The sequence below is a fragment of the Biomphalaria glabrata genome, chromosome 1, assembly GCF_947242115.1.
Source record: "Biomphalaria glabrata chromosome 1, xgBioGlab47.1, whole genome shotgun sequence".
Classification (NCBI taxonomy): Eukaryota; Metazoa; Mollusca; class Gastropoda; family Planorbidae; genus Biomphalaria; species Biomphalaria glabrata.
In genome coordinates, this window is record NC_074711.1 from 5,971,522 (window position 1) to 5,994,933 (window position 23,412).

The following is a 23,412-nucleotide window of genomic DNA, read 5'->3' on the forward strand; positions in this document are numbered from 1 at the left end:
CCCCTTTCGGGCCACTAATAAGACAGACAAGTTTTTCTTCAGACATTCATGTTATTGACACTATCTCACTGTCCGTTTGATCTTGGGCTAAGCCACGCCCACTCTGACATCCCCACGTGACCCCATGCGACCCCGTCTAGCGGTTACCTCGTTCCACGCATGGCCGACAGTGTGTGCTGGTGCGTGCCGCGGACAAGTATATGCGTAAATAATTCCAAAATCAATAATGAAAAAAATGTTTCTCAGCCTCCGGGTCGCGAAACACCTGCTCAACCAAAAAGTAGACTATTAGCACGCGAATGTTAGAATATTAGAATGTGAGAAACCAGACATAATTGCAGGAACAGAAACTTGGCTTCATCCTGAAATTTATAATGCAGAAATTTTCAATAGTAATTATGAAATTTTTAGAAAAGATAGGGCTGATAATCATGGAGGAGTTCTTTTAGCAATAAAAAACACTCTTATAGCAGAAGAAATTACCTTACCTAACTCAAAAAATGTAGAATCAACATTTTGTAAAATTAATACCACCTCAACATCCCTAATAATAGGCAGCATTTACAGACCACCAAATTCTAGTTTAGAATACATGCAGGAACTATGTAATCAGATTACTACACTTAAAGAGACAAATAAAAATGCAGTTTTTTGGATTATGGGTGATTTCAACCTACCTGATATAAATTGGAAAACACTAACCATAGATAAACACCAAAACCTTAAGGACATAAATGAGCTTTTCATAGAAACTTTACACAACCTAAGTTTAGATCAAATCATTAAAAAGCCAACTAGATTAAACAACACATTAGATCTCTTCTTAACCAACAGACCTGGATTAGTAATTGATTATGATATTATCTCTGGTCTATCAGACCATGAGATCATAAAAATACACAGTCAGATAAAAGCAGTAGCCAATACAAAACCCAAAAGAAAAATCTTACTCTGGAATAAATGTAACCTGACACAACTACACCAAGCTGCACTAAACTTTCAACAAACATTCTTATTAGAAAAAGACATTAACCAACCAGTCGATGACCTCTGGAATTTCATTAAAAACCATCTTAAAAGCATTATAGAAAATCATATACCAACTAAATACACATCAAACAAAATAAATAAATGCTGGTTTAATAATAGACTAAAGAAGCTTTGTAAACAGAAGGTAAACCTATATAAAAAATTTAAAGAAACTAATGCAGAAAGAGTTTACAAAAAGTATATAAAAATTAAACACTTAACCCAAAAAGTAAGCAGACAGCTGCAGAGTGAATACATAAACAATGTAATATCTAAAGATAACAACAAAAACCTATGGTCATACATTAAGTCTAAGAAAATGGAAACAACAGGCATAGCGCCATTAAAAGATGAACATAACATAATACATAATGATAATGAAACTAAAGCAAACATCCTAAACAAATACTTTGCATCAGCATTCTCAGCCCCAGGAGACAAAGACATATTACTGAATTTGAACCAAGTAAACAACATAGAAGATATAGTAGTACAAGAAAATGGAATTCAAAAACTATTAGCCAACACCAAACCAAATAAAGCTTCTGGACCTGATGGTATTCCAGCTAGATTACTCAAAGAACTAAGTAATGAGCTAGCCCCAGTGTTCAAAATACTCTTTCAGGCTTCACTTAACCAGGGCAGAGTACCAAAGGACTGGAAAGAAGCTAATGTCACCCCCCTATTTAAAAAAGGAGAAAAATCTGACCCAGGAAACTACAGACCAGTATCACTTACCAGCATCACATGTAAAATCCTAGAACACATAATATGTAGCAACATCATAAACCACTTAGACAAACATAATGTCCTCACACCATACCAACATGGCTTTAGGAAATATAGATCATTTGAAACACAACTAATAGGACTAATTGATGATTTTTCAAAAGGTTTAGATAATAGTGAACAAATAGATGCTATCTTACTAGATTTTTCTAAGGCTTTTGACAAAGTTCACCACCATAGTTTGCTTAAAAAATTAAAATATTTCGGCATTAATGGTCCACTGCATCAGTGGATTAAAGATTTTCTGATAGGGAGAGAACAAACTGTAATAATAAATGGCTCTAAATCAACACCGATAACAGTAAACTCAGGTGTACCTCAAGGAACAGTCTTGGGTCCACTACTATTTTTAATTTACATAAATGATTTACCAAATTGCATTAGTTCAGGAACAAAAGTCAGATTATTTGCAGACGATTGCATAATATATAGAACAATAAAAACAACACAAGACACAGATATTTTACAAAGAGAATTAGATGAATTACAGAAATGGGAATCAAATTGGAGCATGTCTTTCCACCCAGAAAAATGTCAGTTGTTAAGAGTAACAAAAAAACTAAAACAAATTAATTCCACTTATCTTATTCATGGCAAACCAGTAACACAGACTAAAAACGCAAAATACCTAGGTGTTATAATAAATGAAAAACTATCATGGAATCCACATATTGATGAAACTACAAAAAAATCAAACAAAGCATTAGGATTTATTAAAAGAAATTTCTATAAATCAAATAAGAACATAAAACTAAAATGTTATTTAACCTTGGTTAGGCCAATAATAGAATATGCATCCTCCGTTTGGGACCCCTCAACTCAAGAAAACATTAAGAAACTGGAACAGACACAAAATAGAGCAGTGAGATTCATAACAAACGAATATTCACATTTGACTAGAGTAACACTTTTAGTAAAATCACTAAATTTAGAAAGCCTTCAGGACAGAAGGCTCAAAAGTAAAGTAGCAATCATACATAAAACACTGAACCATAATCTTCAAATACAAAAACAAAATTTAATAAAATACTCTGAAAGACACAAAGATAAAGGCACATTCCTCGTCCCATATGCTAGGACAAATTTGTACAAATACTCCTTCTTCCCTAGTGCTATTAGAGCATGGAATGGGTTGCCTGAGCTAGCCAGGAAAACCAGTGACTTGGCAGAATCTAAGTCATTGGTTAATATGCATGACTAAATGCATGACGAGTAGGACGTAATCATCTTCTTTTTTGAAGTAACGTCTGTATTATATAAGATAAGATAAGATAAGAAACGTTGAAAAAGATAGAGGACTCCTATATCAGACCATTCAAGCCATCTCTTACAAACCTCAATACTAATAGCGAGATAACTATTATCGAAAGGAGCTCAAAGCGCCTTCAAATAGAAGGAAGAAAAAAGTTAAATTTGGGACAATGAGCAAGTAGCCGCAAATACAACTCAAACCGGAAGAGGTTAAAAGAAAAATCAAACTCCAATTGTAAAGGCGTCAGAAATCATCTCTTGCTAAAGCCAAGGACAGAATAGAACCCTGTAGTAGCACTTATGTCAGCACACAGCAAAACAAAACCCTTTAGAAATCTGTACGGAGAACTGCCTCATCTGGAAACCACTGCACAGTTTATCACAGATATAGGATTAGTTATCTGAAACCCCCAAATTCATAAGAGATAAAAAGATAAATTTATAGTAATCGACTGGTGAAAACTGCGGCTTAGCAGCTGTAATGACACAAGATGCGTAGAAGTTGATGTGAATCGGGTTTTTCCTAAGTAATGTGACGAGTAAGAACAGAGTAGGTTGATGAACAAGAAGAATAACGGACAAGACGCCTAAGAGGACGACGCTAGGCTAGCGACGACAGAGGACTGTGCCCTTTTTATTGTTTATTAAATTGTTGAAGTTATCAGCCTGCGTTATTAAGTATATTCTTGATTCATTCTGTTGTTGTGTCATATGGACTCGCATGCACCAGTAACATATATATACTCATCAACAAAATAGACCATCAACAGATGTGGCGACCCACGACGGCCAGGGCGTCATTTTGATCTACAATCTAGTTAACTTCATGTTCTGGATATATCTATCTACAATTCTACACTTGGCGAAGTACACTGGAGAAGTACTGGATTAACATTCGTTTATTTCTACTAGATCTACCCTACGTCTGTGCTAATTATCTGGACTGCAGCTGGATTTTGGCATCTTTGTTCCAGTGGATCTAGACTTTCTATTAGAGAAAATTCGAAACCGTTACCAGCGTCTAGCTTTGTCAGCCATGTTGGATATTTTTAGATTGAACTTGGATCTATATTGACTAGATCTATATCTATTGTGTCTGAATCCAGAACTATTTCGTCCGTTGAAGTGATTTAGGGCAGTCCGTCGTCAGTATACCTCTACCTATATACCTCAAGAGTGAAGATACCTCATTTTGTCAGGTTTATCTGTTTATTGTGAGTACGGAAAGTCATCTGAGTCTACATATCTAGTATCTACAAGCTGACCGTTGGATCGAGTCACCTTGTCAGGTTTGTTTTTCAAGCTATTAATTGACTGTTGCAGTGTTGCTGAGCTTACAATCTAATCTACACACGAGTGATGGTATACCCTACTACCACACTGCGTGACCATCTAATCAACTTGTAAAGTTGACTAATTTATATTCATCAAAAGAGAGAGTTAGACTTAGTCATTTTTTTTACCTCTCTGGAGACAGCACCACCAGCTTGTCTCAGTATTGACTTATGTTCCTGACCTGAAGACAAAAGCCAGCACCAACAGATCATCAAGTGGAACCGGAACCTTGGAACCCTACCAGAGGACTTTATCTGAGAACCGTACCATACTGTGGCAGCAACAGGAGAGATTGGCCTAACTCAGTACTGCCTGTCGAGTAGCCATTGTGGGAGCACACCTTGCCTTGCCTAAGACAAAGACAGTGGGGAACTTGTGTGGAACTGACCGTTGTAGCTCCGTGGACTGAACAAAGGGGATCTAACTAAAGATAAGTTTATTTTTTCTCTCCATTATTATTAAATTAAGTCTATTAGGGACAGTAGATCTTTGTTAAGAGCAGGTTGCCTGATAAGGGCGTCATTATAGGACACATTAGAAAGTGGACCTGCTCCATTTAATAAAGTCTCGATGATTGTTTAGATTGTCTTGTTTTGTTCGTATCCACGTACATTTTATTTTTTTTTTAGAAGTCAAGTGAAGTTATCTTTATTTGTCTCTTTCAGTGTATACTTCTTCTAAAAAGTCTCATCTCATTAGAATAGATTTATTTTTTTTGTGTCTTATTACGTTTATTTTACACTATTCTTATTATATATTAGTAATTTTATCTTAAGTAGATAAGGTAAGCCACGTTTAATCTAGATTATAAATTCTAGATTGTTTCCAGGTATTAACTAAATTGTTATACCTATGAGAGCCTTAGATCTATTTTATCCTGAAGACAACTGAGTCTAAGGAGTAATTATTTATATATAGATCTTTTGTCCCGATTAATCGGTTGACATTATTTTATAGATGTGTTTAAACACAGTCTAATTGGTCAGAATAAAATTTTTTGTCAGTATCACTGGATTGTGATTTACTGTTGGAGGTATAATATTGATTTATCTATTTGAAGTTGTATTGAAGTTGTATTGAATCTAGACTAGTGACTAGAATAGTCCTAGGGGTATTTATTGGCAAGAAGTAAGTCTATTGAATTAAGTATTGAGGTATTGATATTTGTTTATGTGGTCTAAAGTAAGTCCACTGAATTAAGGTGATATAAAATTTTGAGTTGTATTCAAGTATTGTGGCTGTGAGTAAGTCCACTGAGGTAATATTTCTTGATATAACATTGAGCAAAGGTATTTAAATATATAAATATATATATATTACAAGAAGTATTTGAAAGTGAGTTTTTGTGAAAACTAAATTGTGATATTTAGGCCAATAGGGAGGCCATATCAAAACTATATTGAGACATTGTTTAAAATAAAATAAGCATAATGGCAACAGCTCCAAACTTTGATTATATGGAGACTTTTCGCCAGCAAATTATTGCTGAGGCTAAACAGCTAGAACTTAAAGGAAAGGACCTAACTAGCTATGTGCAGCAAATGGTGACAATAGAGAGAGATAGAATTGATCAGATAAGGGAGAAAGAAAAAGATAGGGAAGCACAATTAATAAAAGAAGAAGCAGATAGGAAATTACAATATGATCTTGAGAAATTGAGAATTGAAGCTGAACAAAATAAACAAAAAGTTAATAGCAATAATACTAATGATAGATCTAATACTAATACTACCAATGCCCCAGACAATCACATTGAAACCAATAATAGTAATAATCACACAAACAACACTAATATTTCAAGTGATAACAACCATTGGTTGAGGAAAAAACTACAACCCTTTCAGGAGGCTAGAGATTGCATTTCAGATTACCTAAAGAGATATGAAATTAAAATGGTTAATTGCAATATAAGGGAGGAAGAGTGGTCTCAAATTTTGTTAGACTTTGTACAAGGGCAAGCTCTTACAATTTGTCAAAACCATAATCATACTGTACAAAATAGCTACCAAATTTTAAAAAAGGAATTGCTGAATGCATATGGACACAATGCCAGCACATTCAGAAAAAAATATTTTGAAAACACACCTTCCAATCAGATAGAACCACAAACCACTATAAATTTGGAAAAAGACTATTTTAATAAATGGCTGGGATTTGAGAAGATTGACAGTACCTTTGAGGGATTAAAAAATTTTATATTGCTTGATAATTTTATAGCTAAGTGTGACCCGCAATTACAATCATTTATCAAAGAAAGGAATCCCAAAGTTTTGGATGATGTTACTGAGATAATAAGAACATATAAAAATGCCTATCCCAACAACCTTTTTTCATGTAAAGATAAAAAGAATATTGATCTAGTGGGATATACACAAGAAAACAATGAAAGAAGTAGAAATAGAAGTAGGGATAGCCAACATTTTAGATATAGCAATAGTAGAGATAGGTCAAACAACAGGGAGGTTACATGTTATAGATGTGGGAAAAAAGGACATATGGCTATGAGATGCAGGGGAACACAAAACAGGTCAAACAGTAGGAATAATTATAATAGATCAAGTAGTACACATAATTACAATAGGACAGATAGTAGAAATAATTACAGAGCAGACAGTAGGAATAGGTACAGCAATTACAACAACAATTACAATAATAACACATACAATAGGAGTAAAAGCAGGGAATATAAAAATAGAGATTCTGACAGAGTGTTTTTTGTTAGGGAAAATAAAAACAATTTTGCTTTTTACCCAGCTTTTATTAACAATGTTCCAATAAAGGCAATCCGAGATAGTGGCTGTAACACACTCGTGGTTCGGGCTGATCTCATTGAGGCGCAATATTATAGGGGATATACAAGGAAAGTGGAGTTGGCAGATGGCAGTATAAAGGAATTTAAAGTATTTAAAGTGTTTATTGAGACACCTTTTTACACTGGCCATTGTGAGGGAGTAGCCATGCCTAACATGAGACATGATATGTTAATTGGAAACTTAACCGGTTTGAAGGAATGTTCAAGACAGGAAATTGAAGCATGGGAAAAGAAATATGAAAGGTTACAGCAGAATAGGAATACTGAAACAGATAATTACATTAGTAATATGGTAATAACCAGATCTAAGAACAAGCCAAAACAAGAAACTCAGGAACTTATTGATATGAATGATGAAATAGTTAATGGTGAAGAAGATAAAGAGAAAGAGGTTGAAATACAAGGTCAAAAACAAGACGAAACGCAAGCAGAAAAACAGAAAGATGGAACTGAAGAAATGAAAACAGAAAAATTGAAAGGAATAAACAAATTGGCTCAAGAACAAAAACAAGATAACATCATTGGGAAAACATATGACAGAATTAGTGACAGGAGAAATAATAACCCAATGGAGAAATATGTCATAGAAGAAGGAATACTATTTAGAAAAACAAAAATAAATGATAGAGAAATAAAACAATTAGTCTTACCACAAAAGTATTGGAAGGATGTCATGATTTTGTCACATGACAGTAATTTAAGTGGACATAGAGGTATAAAGAAATGTTTTAGAAATTTAGCAACTCAAGTATTTTGGCCTAAAATGAAAGGAACCATATCAAAATACATAAGATCATGTGATATGTGTCAAAGAAGGGGACTTAAGGGTAAATTAGGTAAAGCTCCATTACAGTCAATGGATGAACCAAATAAACCATTTCAAAAAATAGCAATAGACATCATAGGACCTTTAACTAAAACAGAACATAATAATAAGTACATATTGACAATAGTAGACATGTTCAGTAGATATCCTGAAGCAGTGGTATTATCCAATATAGACACAGAAAATATTATTAATGCTTTAGATCAAAAGTTCATAGTCAGACATGGGATACCAAAAACATTACTATCAGACAATGCTTCTATGTTTACATCTGAGTTATTTAAAAGATGGATATTAAAATATGGTATAGAACACATTAAATCATCACCATTCCACCCGGAAGCCAACGGGCTTTGTGAACGCCTTAACGGTGTTATAAAAAGATCCTTAGCTAAAATTGTAGAAAATAATCAGAAAAACTGGGATCAATATATTAATTTTGTTCTATTTTCTATTAGAAATAATATTCATGAGGCAACTCAATTTTCACCATATGAGTTAGTACATGGAAGGAAACCTAGGGATGAAATACAAATTTTTAAAGAAAGTTTGATCTTAAATAAAATAGAAAAGGAAAATGACAATGAAACAGCTTTAGATTTAAAACAAATATGGGCGGAAGCTTTTGAGAATAACATGAAATATAAAGAAACAGTATATGAGAACTTAAATGAAAAAAGAAAATTAAGAACATTGGAGGTAGGAGACAAGGTATTACTTTTGGTAATTGACTTAAAAAACAAATTAGGAAAACAGTGGAAGGGTCCATTTGTTGTTACAAATAAAACAAGTGAAGTAAACTATAAGATTAATATGAATGGAAAAATAAAAACATATCATATAAATAATTTGAAGTTATACAATGAGAGAAATGAAAATCAATTTCAAAATTTGGATACAGAAGTAAACAATGAAAATCAAACTCAAAAGTTAGATACAGAAACTGTGGAAAATGAAAATCAAGTAGATGAATGTTTAATTGTTTTAATCAATGAGGAAACTAATGAAAATGATATTAAAAATATTCCTATACTAGAAACTAAAGATAACCAAACATGGGAAAAACTGAATTTAGAAAATTTATCTCCAGAAAAAACAAAAGACATAATAAATGTAATCAGTGATTTTAAAGAAATTTTTTCCAGTTTGCCAGGAAAAACAAATATCATAAAGCATGACATAAAGTTAACTAGTGACAAACCTATTTTCATGAAGCCTTATAGGATTCCATTACACTTACAGGGAAAAGTTAAAGATGAAATAGACAACTTATTAAAGCTAGGAATAATAGAACCATCCAATTCAGCTTATGCTTCACCAATAGTTATAGCAAAGAAAAAAAATGGGAATATAAGGTTATGCATAGATTATAGACAGTTAAATAAAATAACTGAATTTGATCCTTACCCTATGCCTAACATTGATGACATATTACACAAATTGTCCAATGCTAAAGTATTTACAAAATTGGATCTGACAAAAGGATATTGGCAAATTCCTTTAACCAATAGAGCTAAACCTTATACTGCATTTATCACTCCTTATGGAATATTCCAATGGAACTTTATGAGCTTTATGAACATGGACAATTTTACCAGGAACTGATGAAGATGGGAAACATGATGATGTCCATCAAGATCAAGATATATGTTTGTTTTGTCTTTCCCCAAAATTTTGGCCATATATATTGTACAGACATGACAGTAGGGATAGTGTTTTAGACTGAAAAAAAAAAAATTGACAAAATTTTTTTTTTGATAAAGGGGGGAGGAAATATGTAATGACACAAGATGCGTAGAAGTTGATGTGAATCGGGTTTTTCCTAAGTAATGTGACGAGTAAGAACAGAGTAGGTTGATGAACAAGAAGAATAACGGACAAGACGCCTAAGAGGACGACGCTAGGCTAGCGACGACAGAGGACTGTGCCCTTTTTATTGTTTATTAAATTGTTGAAGTTATCAGCCTGCGTTATTAAGTATATTCTTGATTCATTCTGTTGTTGTGTCATATGGACTCGCATGCACCAGTAACATATATATACTCATCAACAAAATAGACCATCAACACAGCCATTGCGCCAAAATGAATGCGCTAAAAGCGCCCTGCTTCCACAAAGCCTTGCAATTTTATTCTATTTTTGTTTAAATATTTTGCTAGATATTTCATTCAAAATTTTAAGAAACTTAAGCAAATGTTATTTTCTTAAATTGAATGAAACGTCTGTTAGATATTACAAATACATATATGTCATTTGCACACACAAAAATTCACAAAAAATTAATTACATAGCATTAACATTGAGATGCTAGAGGGGGATCCTAGGTATTATATTTAAAGAACGCATCACAAACAAAGAGATTAGAGAAAGGCTTACTGGACCCCATGATGACCTGCTAACTATCGTCAAAAAAGGCAAGCTAAAACATATTACAAGGTCTTTGGGGCTCGCAAAGACCTTTCTTCAGGGAACAGTTTCGGGAAAAAGAAGAAGAGGCAGACAGAGAAAGCGATAGGAAGATAACAGTAACATTGAACGAGGTTTTAACTGAGGCAAAGGACAGAGAGGAATGGAGAAAGACGGCCGAAAAATCTTGAATGGTGCCCCAACGATACAGAAAACTAAGGGATATGTAAAGGTAACGGTAAAATTAATATTTAAAAAAAAAAGGGGTGTGGTGGTTACTTGGTAAAGCGCGTGGACTCCAAAATAGCCTCTAGTTCGGTTCCCGAAGGAAACTGGGATTTTAACTTTTGGAATGTATAGTCCAGCCAAGTCTTAGGGGTACCTTGACATTATTTGGTAAGCAGTGAAGGCAGTTGGTCGTTGTGCTGGCCACATGACACACTCGATAACCTTTGGCCACAGATTACCTTTACGTCATCAGCCCCATTGATCACAAGATCAGAAAGAGGCTGCTTTGCATAGTATTTATCACTTAAAAGAAATAAAGTTAGTTGTTTTTTTTCTGTTCGAGATTTTCACACCAAAGGTTAGTAACAGTATTCTTGTCTTGATTAACAATTTTTTTTAAGATCGAGAAATCTAAACAACTGAATTAATAAATAATAAATATACAAATAGAGTAAAAGATGACACCAAAATTTGGAGAAATGTGGTGGCGATGTAATGGAGCCCCGAAGAAAGATAATGATTTTAAAACAAATAACCGAAACATAGAGCGACGAACGTCATATTGAAAGATTAGTGTTGCGAAATAAGCAATTAGCTTACTTGGTGTTAAAGGGAAATCGGATTAGAAATTTGATCCTATAGAGCTAAAGTGTGGACACACATCCTTGAATATAATCCAACTATCGGACATAAACTTTCGCATATGAGTGACACCTGGTGTGAATGTATATTTTGGTTTTCCATAGTTATCATGCTTTGTTTGCACACATTGTAAGACTAATTTCTTTATGGATAATAAAGAGTATTATTATTATTATTATTTATTATTATTATTAATACTTCCCTATTTTCTACACTGTTTCTCCTATTTGAAAATACCCCACAGCGTGTTTTTGTAAGTTAGATTAAAATAACGCCTTTCCAACATATATGCTTTTTACAATATAATACAACATAACGGAGACGATAAAGAGGCCGAGTTTTCTAACACATCGGTGTAAGTTATGCAGACACAAAGGCAGGGGCGGTCTGGGTGTTAAAATCGGCCCGGGCATTTCTATACAATCCGGCCCACAAATTGTATATCATTTGAAGGGCATCCATTTCTAGGTCTACCTGTCCTCAAAATCATTAAGTTAGATAATGTATCGATAACTGAACGCATGCATACGATGGACTCTGTATCTTTATGAGAAATATAGCTGGCCTTGTGTTTCTTTTTAATCACTAAAAGTGTGGGCCCTAAAAAGATGAGGCCTAATACTAACACTATCTACGGATGTAGACTATTACATTATTTCGGAAAATGTTTATTAAATTAAATTAGCATTACACTGTAGAGTCTGTAAAATATATTTTTTAAACACGACGCTCAGAGGGCGTCTTTTACAAGAGAATATTATAAAACCTTTAACAATTTAATACGTGTCATAGTGGCATTTATTAGGCCCTCTAGGTAGCCCTACCGGCCCATTTGGGTACCGGCCCACTGGGCATTTGCCCAAATGCTCATATAGCCAGTACGCCCCTGCACAAAGGTCAGGTTATGCTGAGGCAGAAGTCAATTTAAAGTATTGGAAGTTTTCACGATAAACAAGGTCAAGGACGCCTAGTTGACCTTCACTGTTGCCAACTTTAAAAAAAAAAAAGCTCTAACCTTTAACCCTATTTCAATACGTATCCACGCTCCTTTATTACCATTAGTGTCATTAGAGCATGGAATGGGTTGCCTGAATCAGCCAGGAAAACCGACGACTTAACAGAGTATAAGTCACTGATAACACGCACGACTAGACTGGAAGATGAATTACGCATGGAGTAATTATCTCTAATTTGAATTAACGTCTATAATTTATAAGACTAGATAAGATTAGTGAAGACTAGATAAGATTAGTGAAGACTAGATAAGATTAGTGAATTACTGTAAGAATGAGGAAATATTTCATAAGCCGATTAACAGGTGTCAGTGAATAATTAAATCACGCAGCTATTGAGGCAATAAGTGAACATAGGCTATCGTTTGGAAATATCGGAAAGTTTTTCAAATGAATATAAAGCATGCAAAACAAAAAAAAATAATACATCCGTTCAATTTTCTGCTGTATATTTAATTTTTTTTTTTAATCTGTTGGTATAATCTGTGTGTAATCAATACATTATTATGTTTTATGATGACTTATGTAATTTTTACACGATCATAATGCGACTTTGTTTTTAACTCTTTCTCTCCTAACAGACGATACTAACGTTGATTCCATCAGAATGTGGTAAATACGGAGAGAAAGAGTTAATCCGCTTTTTCTCATTAATCTTCGGACTACGAGTATGTTTAGAACTCGCATGTGTAATACACCTTACAAGATACTCAATCATCTAGAATTGTCGATGTACTTTAACAATACTTCAAGTACAACTTATGCAGAGTTACTGTACTTTAGTGCTTTCATGGCTTTGTTTATATTACATTGTATATTTCTATTTTATGTTAGACTTTTATAGTATACTTCAAAGTTTGACTTGGACATATTTCAAAATTCGGCTCAAATTGTAGATTTGTTTCTTTCATCAAAGTTTCTTTGAAATGTTAATTTAAAAAAAAAATGAAATAGAGTCATTGATCCCCGCGACTGTATCGAACATCTGTGTAATAGTAATACTAGCGAAGAAGGTGCAAAAACAGAGAGCAGGCTCAGAGAGAGGGGGATGTGGAACTCAACTGTATAGTTCAATTCTAATTCTAAGTAAGTAAAAGTAAAAAGACTTCTCAATTTTCTAAATAAAATCATGAAGATCTACATAAATTGGATTTAAAAAGACCTAGTATGAAAAAAGCATTAAAACATTCTAAAATTTTGATAATTCTTATGGACTACTTCTGACACCCTTTCTTTGTTTCAAAAACATACACATACACTTGTTTTTTTTGTGTGTGTTTTCATATCGGAAGTAATGTAATAATAAATTTTCATATTTACGTTTGAATCACAGTTATCTGCTCTTTGGCTGCATTTAGAACTTTTTAAAACCCTCTTGACATTGAGCAATAAGATAACGTGAAAAAGAAAAAGAAGAGAAAGTGATCTAGAGACGAAATATACAATCATAAGGACACTTTAAAAAAAAGATCAATGTTGCAACTAAAAAAATGAAAATTACTTTGTGCTACAAACAGAAGAGACAATGAGATGATTCTTCAGGTCAGAAAGAGAAGAGACAATAATGGAATACGTTTCAAAACAAAACTCAGCTCATCAATACTTCCGTATCCTGCACACCGGATACACGGGAGACTCCATTTATGAAAATCCCCTAATATAAAATAGTTTTGTAACACGATCCTTAGGGTTAAAAAAATTTGAAAAATAAAAAAATTGGAAAGATTGGCTACTATTTGAATATGGCAACGTCGCCGATGAAAATTAATATATAAAATTAAAAATTATGAAACAGAATAATTATAGTAATCAACCTTTTTCTTCCAACTTTGAAATAAACTACGAACTCAACTTTATATTTATATTATCAATTTTATACCATAGTTTAATGTGCAGGGAAAAGTAAATCTAATTGAAATAGATAGCAATATATCCAATGAACGAATATTTTTAAAACAACTTTATATCATCCAATGGCGATGAATCCGCTCACAGACTCCACCAAACATTAAAGAAAACAATAAGTCGAACTAAATAGGTATCCATAGGTTCGGAAATTTCCTATGACGTCACTTAAGGAACGTATCGAGTGGTTCACACCGACGCACACGCACACACACCTTCTCACGAGAGTACACAGGGGAGGTAAGTCCCAAGCTAGTAAGACATAAATAAAAAATATATAAAAAAGAACTTGACTGCCGAGGCCCCCACTCGATACCGCGCCGACGTGGTTATGGCCCCTGACTTCAGCAGAAAAAAATTGCTTTTCGAGTCTTGCAGGTTCACTTGGTATCGATAAATACTCAACGATCTGCGGAAACAGATGTTGTCTAACCTCCTTTCCGCCTCCCCCCCCCCTCCCACTGACCTCGATTCATCCATTCTGCATCTAGATATAATATATTTATTGTATTGGGGTTGAGACCAGGGAATGACGTGCCTATAGACCGGCCCAGACCTATATATGATTTCAATCCTTCAATATTGAAACGTTTTAAAAGAACGACCCCTTGGCTTAATCCGGATACAGTTTCTATCTCCCCTTAAATGCATTCAGTTTCTTATTTCTTGGGACCATTATTTCCTGTTCCGGCTTGCTTTGTGGGTATTTTATTTGTATCCGAAGCGTGTTGTTATGGCAACAAGTCTCTCCCCCCCCATCACTACTCACATGATCTTAGACCTAGCTCTTATGGGGGCCAAATGCTTGCTGGGGCAGTTAACGAAAAAAAAAAAAGTTACTTGAGCTTTCACCTCTTCCCTCCCCTTTGCTTTCTCGGTCTGTTACGTCCGTAACTTTTTTGTAACAATTTGTGGTACAAACTGGGAACAATAGCCGGAAACTTGGGGCCAGGACGAGACGTGAGTAGAACAAACGATTGTGAGTTGAGGGGGGGGAGGTGGACGAGGGTCAGGGGATGAGGGCTAAAAAGAAACTCAAATACTAGTGATGGTACATGGGTGCATCTTTGCGTCGACCAAAGTCTAGTGAAGTTAAAAAAAAAAAAAGAAAAAAAAGTAAAGTTCCCCCTTTTCAGACCTTGCGATCTATGGGGGCAGATGATGTTAAGGTCATCTGTCTCTTTGGTCAACGGTTAACGAGCAGGGTGTCATGTGGCCAGCACAACGATAACCGCCTTTATTTTCCACAACTAAAGTCAGGTAACCTTTACATTACGGTGGACTCAAGGGTGCCTTAAAGTTGCGGAAATTCAAGTCTTCGACGAGATTCGAACCCAGGACTCTAGGTTCGGAAGCTAAGTGCCTAACCACTCAGCCACCGCGCCCCCTAACAATGTCTACCGTGTGTGTGTGTGCGTGTGTTGGAGAGAAAATGTGTAGATGGATGTTTGTTTTCTAATGGGCCGAATGTTTTCTGGAAAGTTTGACAGGCCAGGAGAATAAAAGTTATGAAGGGAAATGGGGGGGGGGGGGGGGATGGATAACCCATTGACGTTATATTCAGGAAGAAGGTTTGACCTTGTACTCTATAGAACCCTCCTGGGGGATCCTTTTGTCTGACCTCAGATGCCCTATTTATTTCCCTTTTTTATCTTCTGTCTCTTACAAAATATTGGAAGAAAAAGTTCAGTAATTACATACCCTGAGTTCAGGTGAGTTTATTGTTCAGTGGATATGTACTCTTAAGTTTGGAGGTAAGTTTATTTGTGTAGGAGGAACAGCTCTGGAGGCGAGGACAGAGGAGAAACAATCAAACGTTGACGCCAGAAAGTTGTTTTTTTTTTTTGTCGTTTGTAAGGAGAGAGACAGCCAAAGGCAATCTTCTCTGAGCTCAAAGGAGGACGGCGTAACAGAGTTCCCCCCCCCCCCGCCTTTTAGCGCTATAAAGATCAACTCAAGCGCAATTTCGCCATCAATGACATAGAGAAAAGAAGCCGGCAGCAGGTGGCCTCTGAAGGCCGCGGGACACACATACGAGACCCAAAGAAAAGCCCTTATTAATAGAATGGATTAGTTAATGAAATAGATGGTCACTGTTTTACTTCTTACATGGTCAATCTCGCTCTTTCATATACCCGTACTTCCGGTCATTCCAAACTCGTGTTCACGACCCAAAGCACTGTCTCTACAGAACAAGATCCGAATCTTTCACACAAACGTCAAGTCGGTTCTTTTGTACAGGTCTGAGACAAGGAGAGTCAGGTTAACACAAAAACGGAAAACTCCAAACCTTCACCAATAAAAGCCAACGCGGAATTTTGGGAATTAGATGGTCCGAAAGATATCTTCTGTGAACTTGTGGGAAAGAGACAACCAAAAACCCAAACCAAATGATATTTAAAGGCGAAAGTAACGCTGGGTGGGACACACCCTGCGAAAACCAATAACCGATGTTGCGAGGAAGGCAGTTGATTGGAATCCGCATGGAAAGAGGAAAGTGGGCAGACCCAAGCAAACCTGGAAGAGGTCAGTCATCAGTGAAGCCGAGGATGCTGGAATGACATGGAAGCAGATGAAGAAAGCTGATCTGAACAGAGTTGGGTGGAGAGGTGTGGTTGCGGCCCTATGCGCCCTTGCAGGGTACACATGAATAAGTCAAGATTTCTTCATTCACGCTCTGTGTTCAATTAAATTGACCTCAATAAAACAAAGTATACTATGTACAATATTTTATCTGAGGAATAGATAATAAAAGATATACTTACTTACTGAGTACATGAGTACTCACGGTGGAGTCAGAGAAGTGGGGAGAAGCAGGGAAATGTATCCTTAGACTATGAGTGCAGACAGAAACTAAGCGCCCTTAATCTCTCCACCCCTACCCCACTCCCCGTGGCTGATGCAAAGAAAACACGCTGGCGCGGTTTCAATAAATACACTACATTGGGTGCACGCCATGCGGGGGCTAGCGTTGTCCACTGAGACATCGTGCTTCTCCCTCCTAGAACTGCTGTCCTGTTGGCTGGAGCCTTTAAGGTCAACCCAGGGCCCAAGAGATATCTTTCTGATGTCTGGATCCCACCCTAAGATAATTTTTACAGTTCGAGTAGAATGTAGGGGAACTAAGCCAACATTGAATTAATTGAAATCAATTTAAGGTCTTCAACATTGTCATGTGTAATTCTAGCTGACCAGTGGTCATTAATAATTGCTCATAGAATAGAAATACTAAATGGGGTAAGGTGGCTTTCTTAGTATAAATTCTATAATGTACATCTTATTATTTTGTAACCCTAAAACATCATTCTAGAGCACCTAGTTATTTAAATATATCATTCAACGAAACAAAATAACATATAGGCGTTCTTAAAAAAGGAAGATGTTATTAGTACTTTTGTTCTTTAATACTCTGCCCTTCTGGTTCAAACCCAACACGGTGCGATTTAAGGATTTATATGTGGAATCCACTATAAAGATGTCATATTCTTAACTGAAGAAAAAAAATTTTTTTTTATTTGTTTTCATATTTGTTATCACCATGAAAAAGTTCAGAATTTAGTTTATTTTACATCAGTATCCTTCATCTATCTAATATCAGTATCCCTCGTCTATCTTACATCAGTATCCTTCATCTATCTTACATCAGTATCCTTCATCTATCTTAAATCAGTATCCTTCATTATCTTAAATCAGTATCCTTCATCTATCTTACATCAGTATCCGTCATCTATCTTACATCAGTATCCTTCATATATCTTACATCAGTATCCTTCATCTATCTTACATCAGCTTCATCGATCTTACATCAGTATCCTTCATCTATCTTACATGAGTAACCTTCATCTATCTTACGTCAGTATCCTTCATCTATCTTACATCAGTATCCTTCATCTATCTTACATCAGTATCCTTCATCTATCTTACATCAGCATCCTTCATCTATCTTACATCAGTATCCTTCATCTATCTTACATCAGCATCCTTCATCTATCTTACATAAGTACCCTTCATCTATCTTACATCAGTATCCTTCATCTATCTTACATCAGTACCCTTCATCTATCTTACATCAGTATCCTTCATCTATCTTACATCAGTATCCTTCATCTATCCTCTATCAACATCCTCAATCAGTGTTCTATATCAGTATTTTCATCATTATCCTCCATCATTATCCTCCATCATTATCCTCCATCATTATCCTCCATCATTATCCTCCATCAGTATCTTCCGTGTCCAAAATCATCGTTCCTCATCAGTACTCTCTATCGGGCGTCCGCCCCTGCAACTAGATATTGTATTTAAATATGACACCCATACCCACGGTCCGTCCTTTCTCCACCCTGTCTCTGTGCTTATTTTCCCTTTCCGACTAATTGGTCCGTGACGGTATTTAAGCCACTCATTGTGTAACCCCGAGTGGCAGATGGCGCCTGATTGATCTCATTTACTAGCGCGCCTTGTTTTCAACAGAACAAGGGAAGAGGCGGGGCTAGTCTTGAGTTTACGATGACCTATATAATGATAAAGGGATATAACTATGGTATAATTAGTCATTCAACGAAGATGTACAAACTGAATTAAACATGTGAAAAGACACTGTCTTATATGTTAGACTTATGGACTCGTAAAAAAATTTAAAAAAAAATAAAGTTCCCCTTTCAGACCTTGTAGGGCAGATGGTGTAAAGGTCATCAGCTTCTGTGGCCTACGGTGTACGAAATTTAAAAAATCCCAGTCTTCACAAGGATTCGAACCCGGGACCGAGGTTCGAAAGCCAAGCGCTTTACCGCTTAGCCACCACCAGTTCGTTGTTGTAGTTGTTATTGTTGTCATGACGTTGTTGCTGATATTGTTGCCGTTGGTGGTGGTGGTGGCGATGGTTGTGTTGGTGCCTGCATTATGTAGGGTTTACATAACAACAGTCGGAAATAGAAATAAACAGAAAATGAAACAAAAGAAATAAAAATAAAAGAGCTAGACATAAACGAAATAGATAGTAAGAACTATAAAGAAATAAAAGAAATAGAAATAAATGACATTAAAATAAAGTTAGAGGGTCTAGCTCACAGCAATGAACTAAGTGAAATTGTGCGATGTGCACTCAGGGTAGAACAAATTTCTAAAGCTCAAAATGTAGGGAAAAGATTTGGCGCCGGGGGCTCCGTACCGGGCACTGGTGAGGTAGATAATAGCTAATTAATGAGGTCACAAAAAATAGTTTACAATGTGGGGTATCAATGGCAAAGGTTTGAGAAATACAAGCTGTATGGTGTTTCTACATGTTGCTAAGTGCAATCCACGCTTGAGTGATGTCACTGAGAAACTACTTTGGCAACATGCAGTTAATGAGGGGTGTGACAACTTTAAGTTATTTGTTATACATAACATTCACCAGGGATATAACTATTTGCAATGGATTTTAACTATTTACCACAGATTTTAACTATTTACCACAGAGTTTAACTGTTTACCATAGAGTTTAACTGTTTACCAAAGAGTTTAACTGTTTACCACAGAGTTTAACTGTTTACCATAGAGTTTAACTATTTACCATAGAGTTTAACTATTTACCATACAATTTAACTATTTACCATAAAGTTTAACTGATTGTCTAAGGAAGGCAATCGCTATTAAATCAAGGACATACCTAGTTCGTACACACTTAGATTATCCACACAAACTACTGACCTAGCAAGTCAACGACCTAGCATTACAGACCTACTGCTATAGGGTTGCTATAAAAGGACCTACCTGCCATTGACTCCTCCCCTCCTCCTATGAGAGATGTAGCAGAATAAAACAGCATTACTCATTGACCTAATTATTCAAAACTTGCTACTAGTTTTAAAAAAGAAAATCAGTGAACTAAAATACACGAAACAATAATTACAATTACAATGAATGGATTTTTATCTGCACATGTTATGTTGTGTCAGTCTCTGAACATACAAGAAACTTTTCCAATGTTAAAATAGTGTCAAGACAAATACAGTACTCTGTCGACTGTAAGTCACCCCGTTTAGTTTCAAAGTTCATTTGCGACTTAAATTCGAGTCCGCAGCTTACATTCGAAGGAAGTGTCTCCCCGAATCTAGGAAAATCGATATTTTCTGTCTTAGAAAAGTAATGATCTTTAGTTTTCAAAGTTTAGAAATAATGCAGTATCCTTTCCTGTTGGTTTTCATTGAGATAATGTTTCGAAAATCCTAGATCGAAATAATTCAAGTCTGTTAATTTTAATCATCTTAGGATTTTAGATTGTACATGTAAATAGATTGATTACCTAGATCTTTCTAGATCTAGATTATGTATCTAAAAATGTCAAAATAATAATTATGAGACGAGAGTGCTCTTTTTTTTTTTCAATTTACCTCATTCACCAATCGTAAACAAACAACATCCAGCCACATGATAATTCTCTATCTCTTCTATACAAATTACGATCTAATGTTTAATACACAATGGCTATCACGTGACAGTTTTTTTTCCGTAGTTTTTATCAATATTATCACGTGACTAAATGTTCTTTGTCTACGATTGGTAAATGAGGTCCTTTACATAGATTAGAGTTGAAAAAAAACAACTTTACTTCTTATAACTACTTTACAAAACAACGCCTTGTTTCAGCTTTTTCATTTTTTTCACGACATTTGTGTGTAGCGTTAGAGATGTCCATGTCCAGTCTAGGTATACTATATGTCTGTGTGTTAGAGATGTCCATGTCCAGTCTAGGTATACTATATGTCTGTGTGTTAGAGATGTCCATGTCCAGTCTAGGTATACTATATGTCTGTGTGTTAGAGATGTCCAGTCTAGGTATACTATATGTCTGTGTGTTAGAGATGTCCATGTCCAGTCTAGGTATACTATATGTCTGTGTGTTAGAGAGCTCCATGTCTAGTCTATGTCTAGGTATAATATGTATAGGTCTGTGATCCAGTCTTAGAAGATGTTATGTCTATTTCTTTATTTTACTCTCTAATGAAGAGATGCGGGAATACCCGCTGGCGTATGTGTGTTCAAGGCAAGGATTGTCTAGACCTCCAGACCAATTTAATTATTAATTACACTTCAAAGAAATTATAACCGTCAAATCATAGTTTTCCCAGTTTGACCAATTTTTTTTTTACTTAAGATAGATATATAAAAGGTGTCAAATTTCTTGGAATATTGTTAGAGCCGTTCTCAAGAACCGCGTCCACCCAGGTTTTGTTTATTCCAATGAAGAATTTGCAAGCTTAGAAGAGAAATTGTAGTTAGTAATGGTAATTGCATCACGTGACTGAAATAAAAAAGGACAAGTCGATTGATGTTAAATAGTAATACATTAATAATTTTTTTTTTTTTTTTTTTTTTTTTTTTTTTTAATAATTGTTAACTTTAGAGGTAATAGAAATAGTGTGCACAATAAACTGATGTGAGGATTGGTTTTTATATAAAACTCAAATAATAGATTTCAAATGGGTTTTGAGTAGTTTGCATTTAATGTAAATCCAAGGGAAGGAACTAATGTAAATTTTTATTGAAAAATCGTCAAGCCATAGCGTCCCTTATGAAAGAATACGTTCTCTCTCTCTCAGATTCTCTCTCTCGTTCTCTCACTCTCTCTCTCTCTCAGATTCTCTCTCTCGTTCTCTCACACTCTCTCTCTCTCTCTCACTCTCTCTAGATCAGGGGTTCTCAACCTGTGGGTCGCTACCCCCCAGTGGCGTAGCTACCAATGTGCGGGTGGTGCGGGCCGCACAGGGCACCAGGTGGAGAGGGGCACCAAAATTCCCCCAGCGTGTATTAATTTCCTATTTACCTGAGCGTTTCAGTAAAAAAGACAAATTGTATGGACACGAACAAACATAAACTACTGTATTTTAAACATGAACTAACGATTTATGAACTAGTCATGTCGTTATTTTGTTTCATCTCCTTGACTATTTCTTCCATACAATGTAAGCTATAGAACAGTTGAGATCTAATTTACTAGATTTATTTCGGACACACGGTACATGTTGTTACTACACTGATCAATGCTCTGTAATATAAAGAAGAAGAAGAAGATAGGCCAACCTTTTTTTACTTTATTGTTTAGTCCACTGGTTTAATCTAGATATAGAGTTTACAAATATATTACTAAACTCTAGCTCTAAACAATTGTCTTAGTTTGTTCATTTCTTTATGATTCTTTATAGTTTAATTTTTGGAAATAATTCTATTGTAATGTCAATATTTTTAAATAAGCTAACCTTTGTTTTCTACGATTTTTTAAACTAACTAGTTAATTGTAATACTGTAACGTAAACAAAATGATGAACAGTGCTCAAGACTGACTAGTCTGGCTGGCGCCTCAAAACCATTTTAAGCTCAGACGGAGAAATCGGCATCTCTGATTGAAACGGCTGAAGGCATGGATCAAAGAGTCTAGAGGGTGAAAATCTGTTACATATCAAGAATCAGCAAAAGGAAAGGCTAGAAAGCTTTCAAAGGCTTGGTTTATCCGGCAAATGTCAAACGGCGAGAAAGTTCTTAGAAAGTGGATGTGTTATTCGCCAAAAAAAGAATCCTTATTTTGCTTCCCCTGCATACCCTCTGAACCAAATCTTCATTTAAATCCAAAGATGGATTCAATGAGTGGTGGAGGTTATCCCCGAAAATAGAAAACCATGAGACCTGCAGAGCTCACATTCAGTCATCGCTTGCTTGGAGGGAACTTGAAGTTCACCTGAGAGTAGGGAATAGTATTGACAACAAGGCCTAAGATTTGATTATACAAAAGACGAAAACCTGGAGAGACTACCTGAAGAGAATCTTGGACATCATTCGTTTTCTCTAAAGCAAAATCTGGCACTACGTGGGCATCGCGAGCGAGCTGAAGAAGTGTTGGAAGGGCAAAATCAAGGCAATTTCATGGAGTTAGTAAAATTACTATCAAAGTACGATCTACTCTTGAGGAAGCATGTGCTTCCAACTAAGTTTTGTTCCAGACCGAATACATACATGTCTCCACAAATACAAAATGAATTTATTACAATATTGGGGGATCACGTTAAAAAACAAATCATACAGCAAGTAAAACAAGCCAAATATTTCTCTATTATTTTTGACAGTACACCTGACAGCTGGATCAAACTTCCCAAATTTTACGGTACGTTGTCATGGATAATGACGGGGTGCAAGTTCGT

General features: G+C 35.4%; 1 protein-coding gene across 6 annotated transcripts in view; it reads right to left on the minus strand.

Annotated features, from left to right (window-relative positions):
• The window catches only part of LOC106071711 (Kv channel-interacting protein 4-like), a 323,919-nt gene that overhangs the window by 266,424 nt on the left and 34,083 nt on the right, over positions 1–23,412 (minus strand). For 2 of the 6 annotated variants that reach the window (XM_056018422.1, XM_056018410.1), the window contains exon 3: positions 19,991–20,011. The exons of 2 other annotated variants lie outside the window; for them this stretch is intronic. In XM_056018422.1, the coding sequence (XP_055874397.1) occupies positions 19,991–20,011 (21 nt within the window). Of the gene's footprint in view, positions 1–19,990; positions 20,015–23,412 lie in introns of all 6 variants that reach the window. 2 more of the 6 variants (XM_056018418.1, XM_056018405.1) reach the window with 1 other exon arrangement.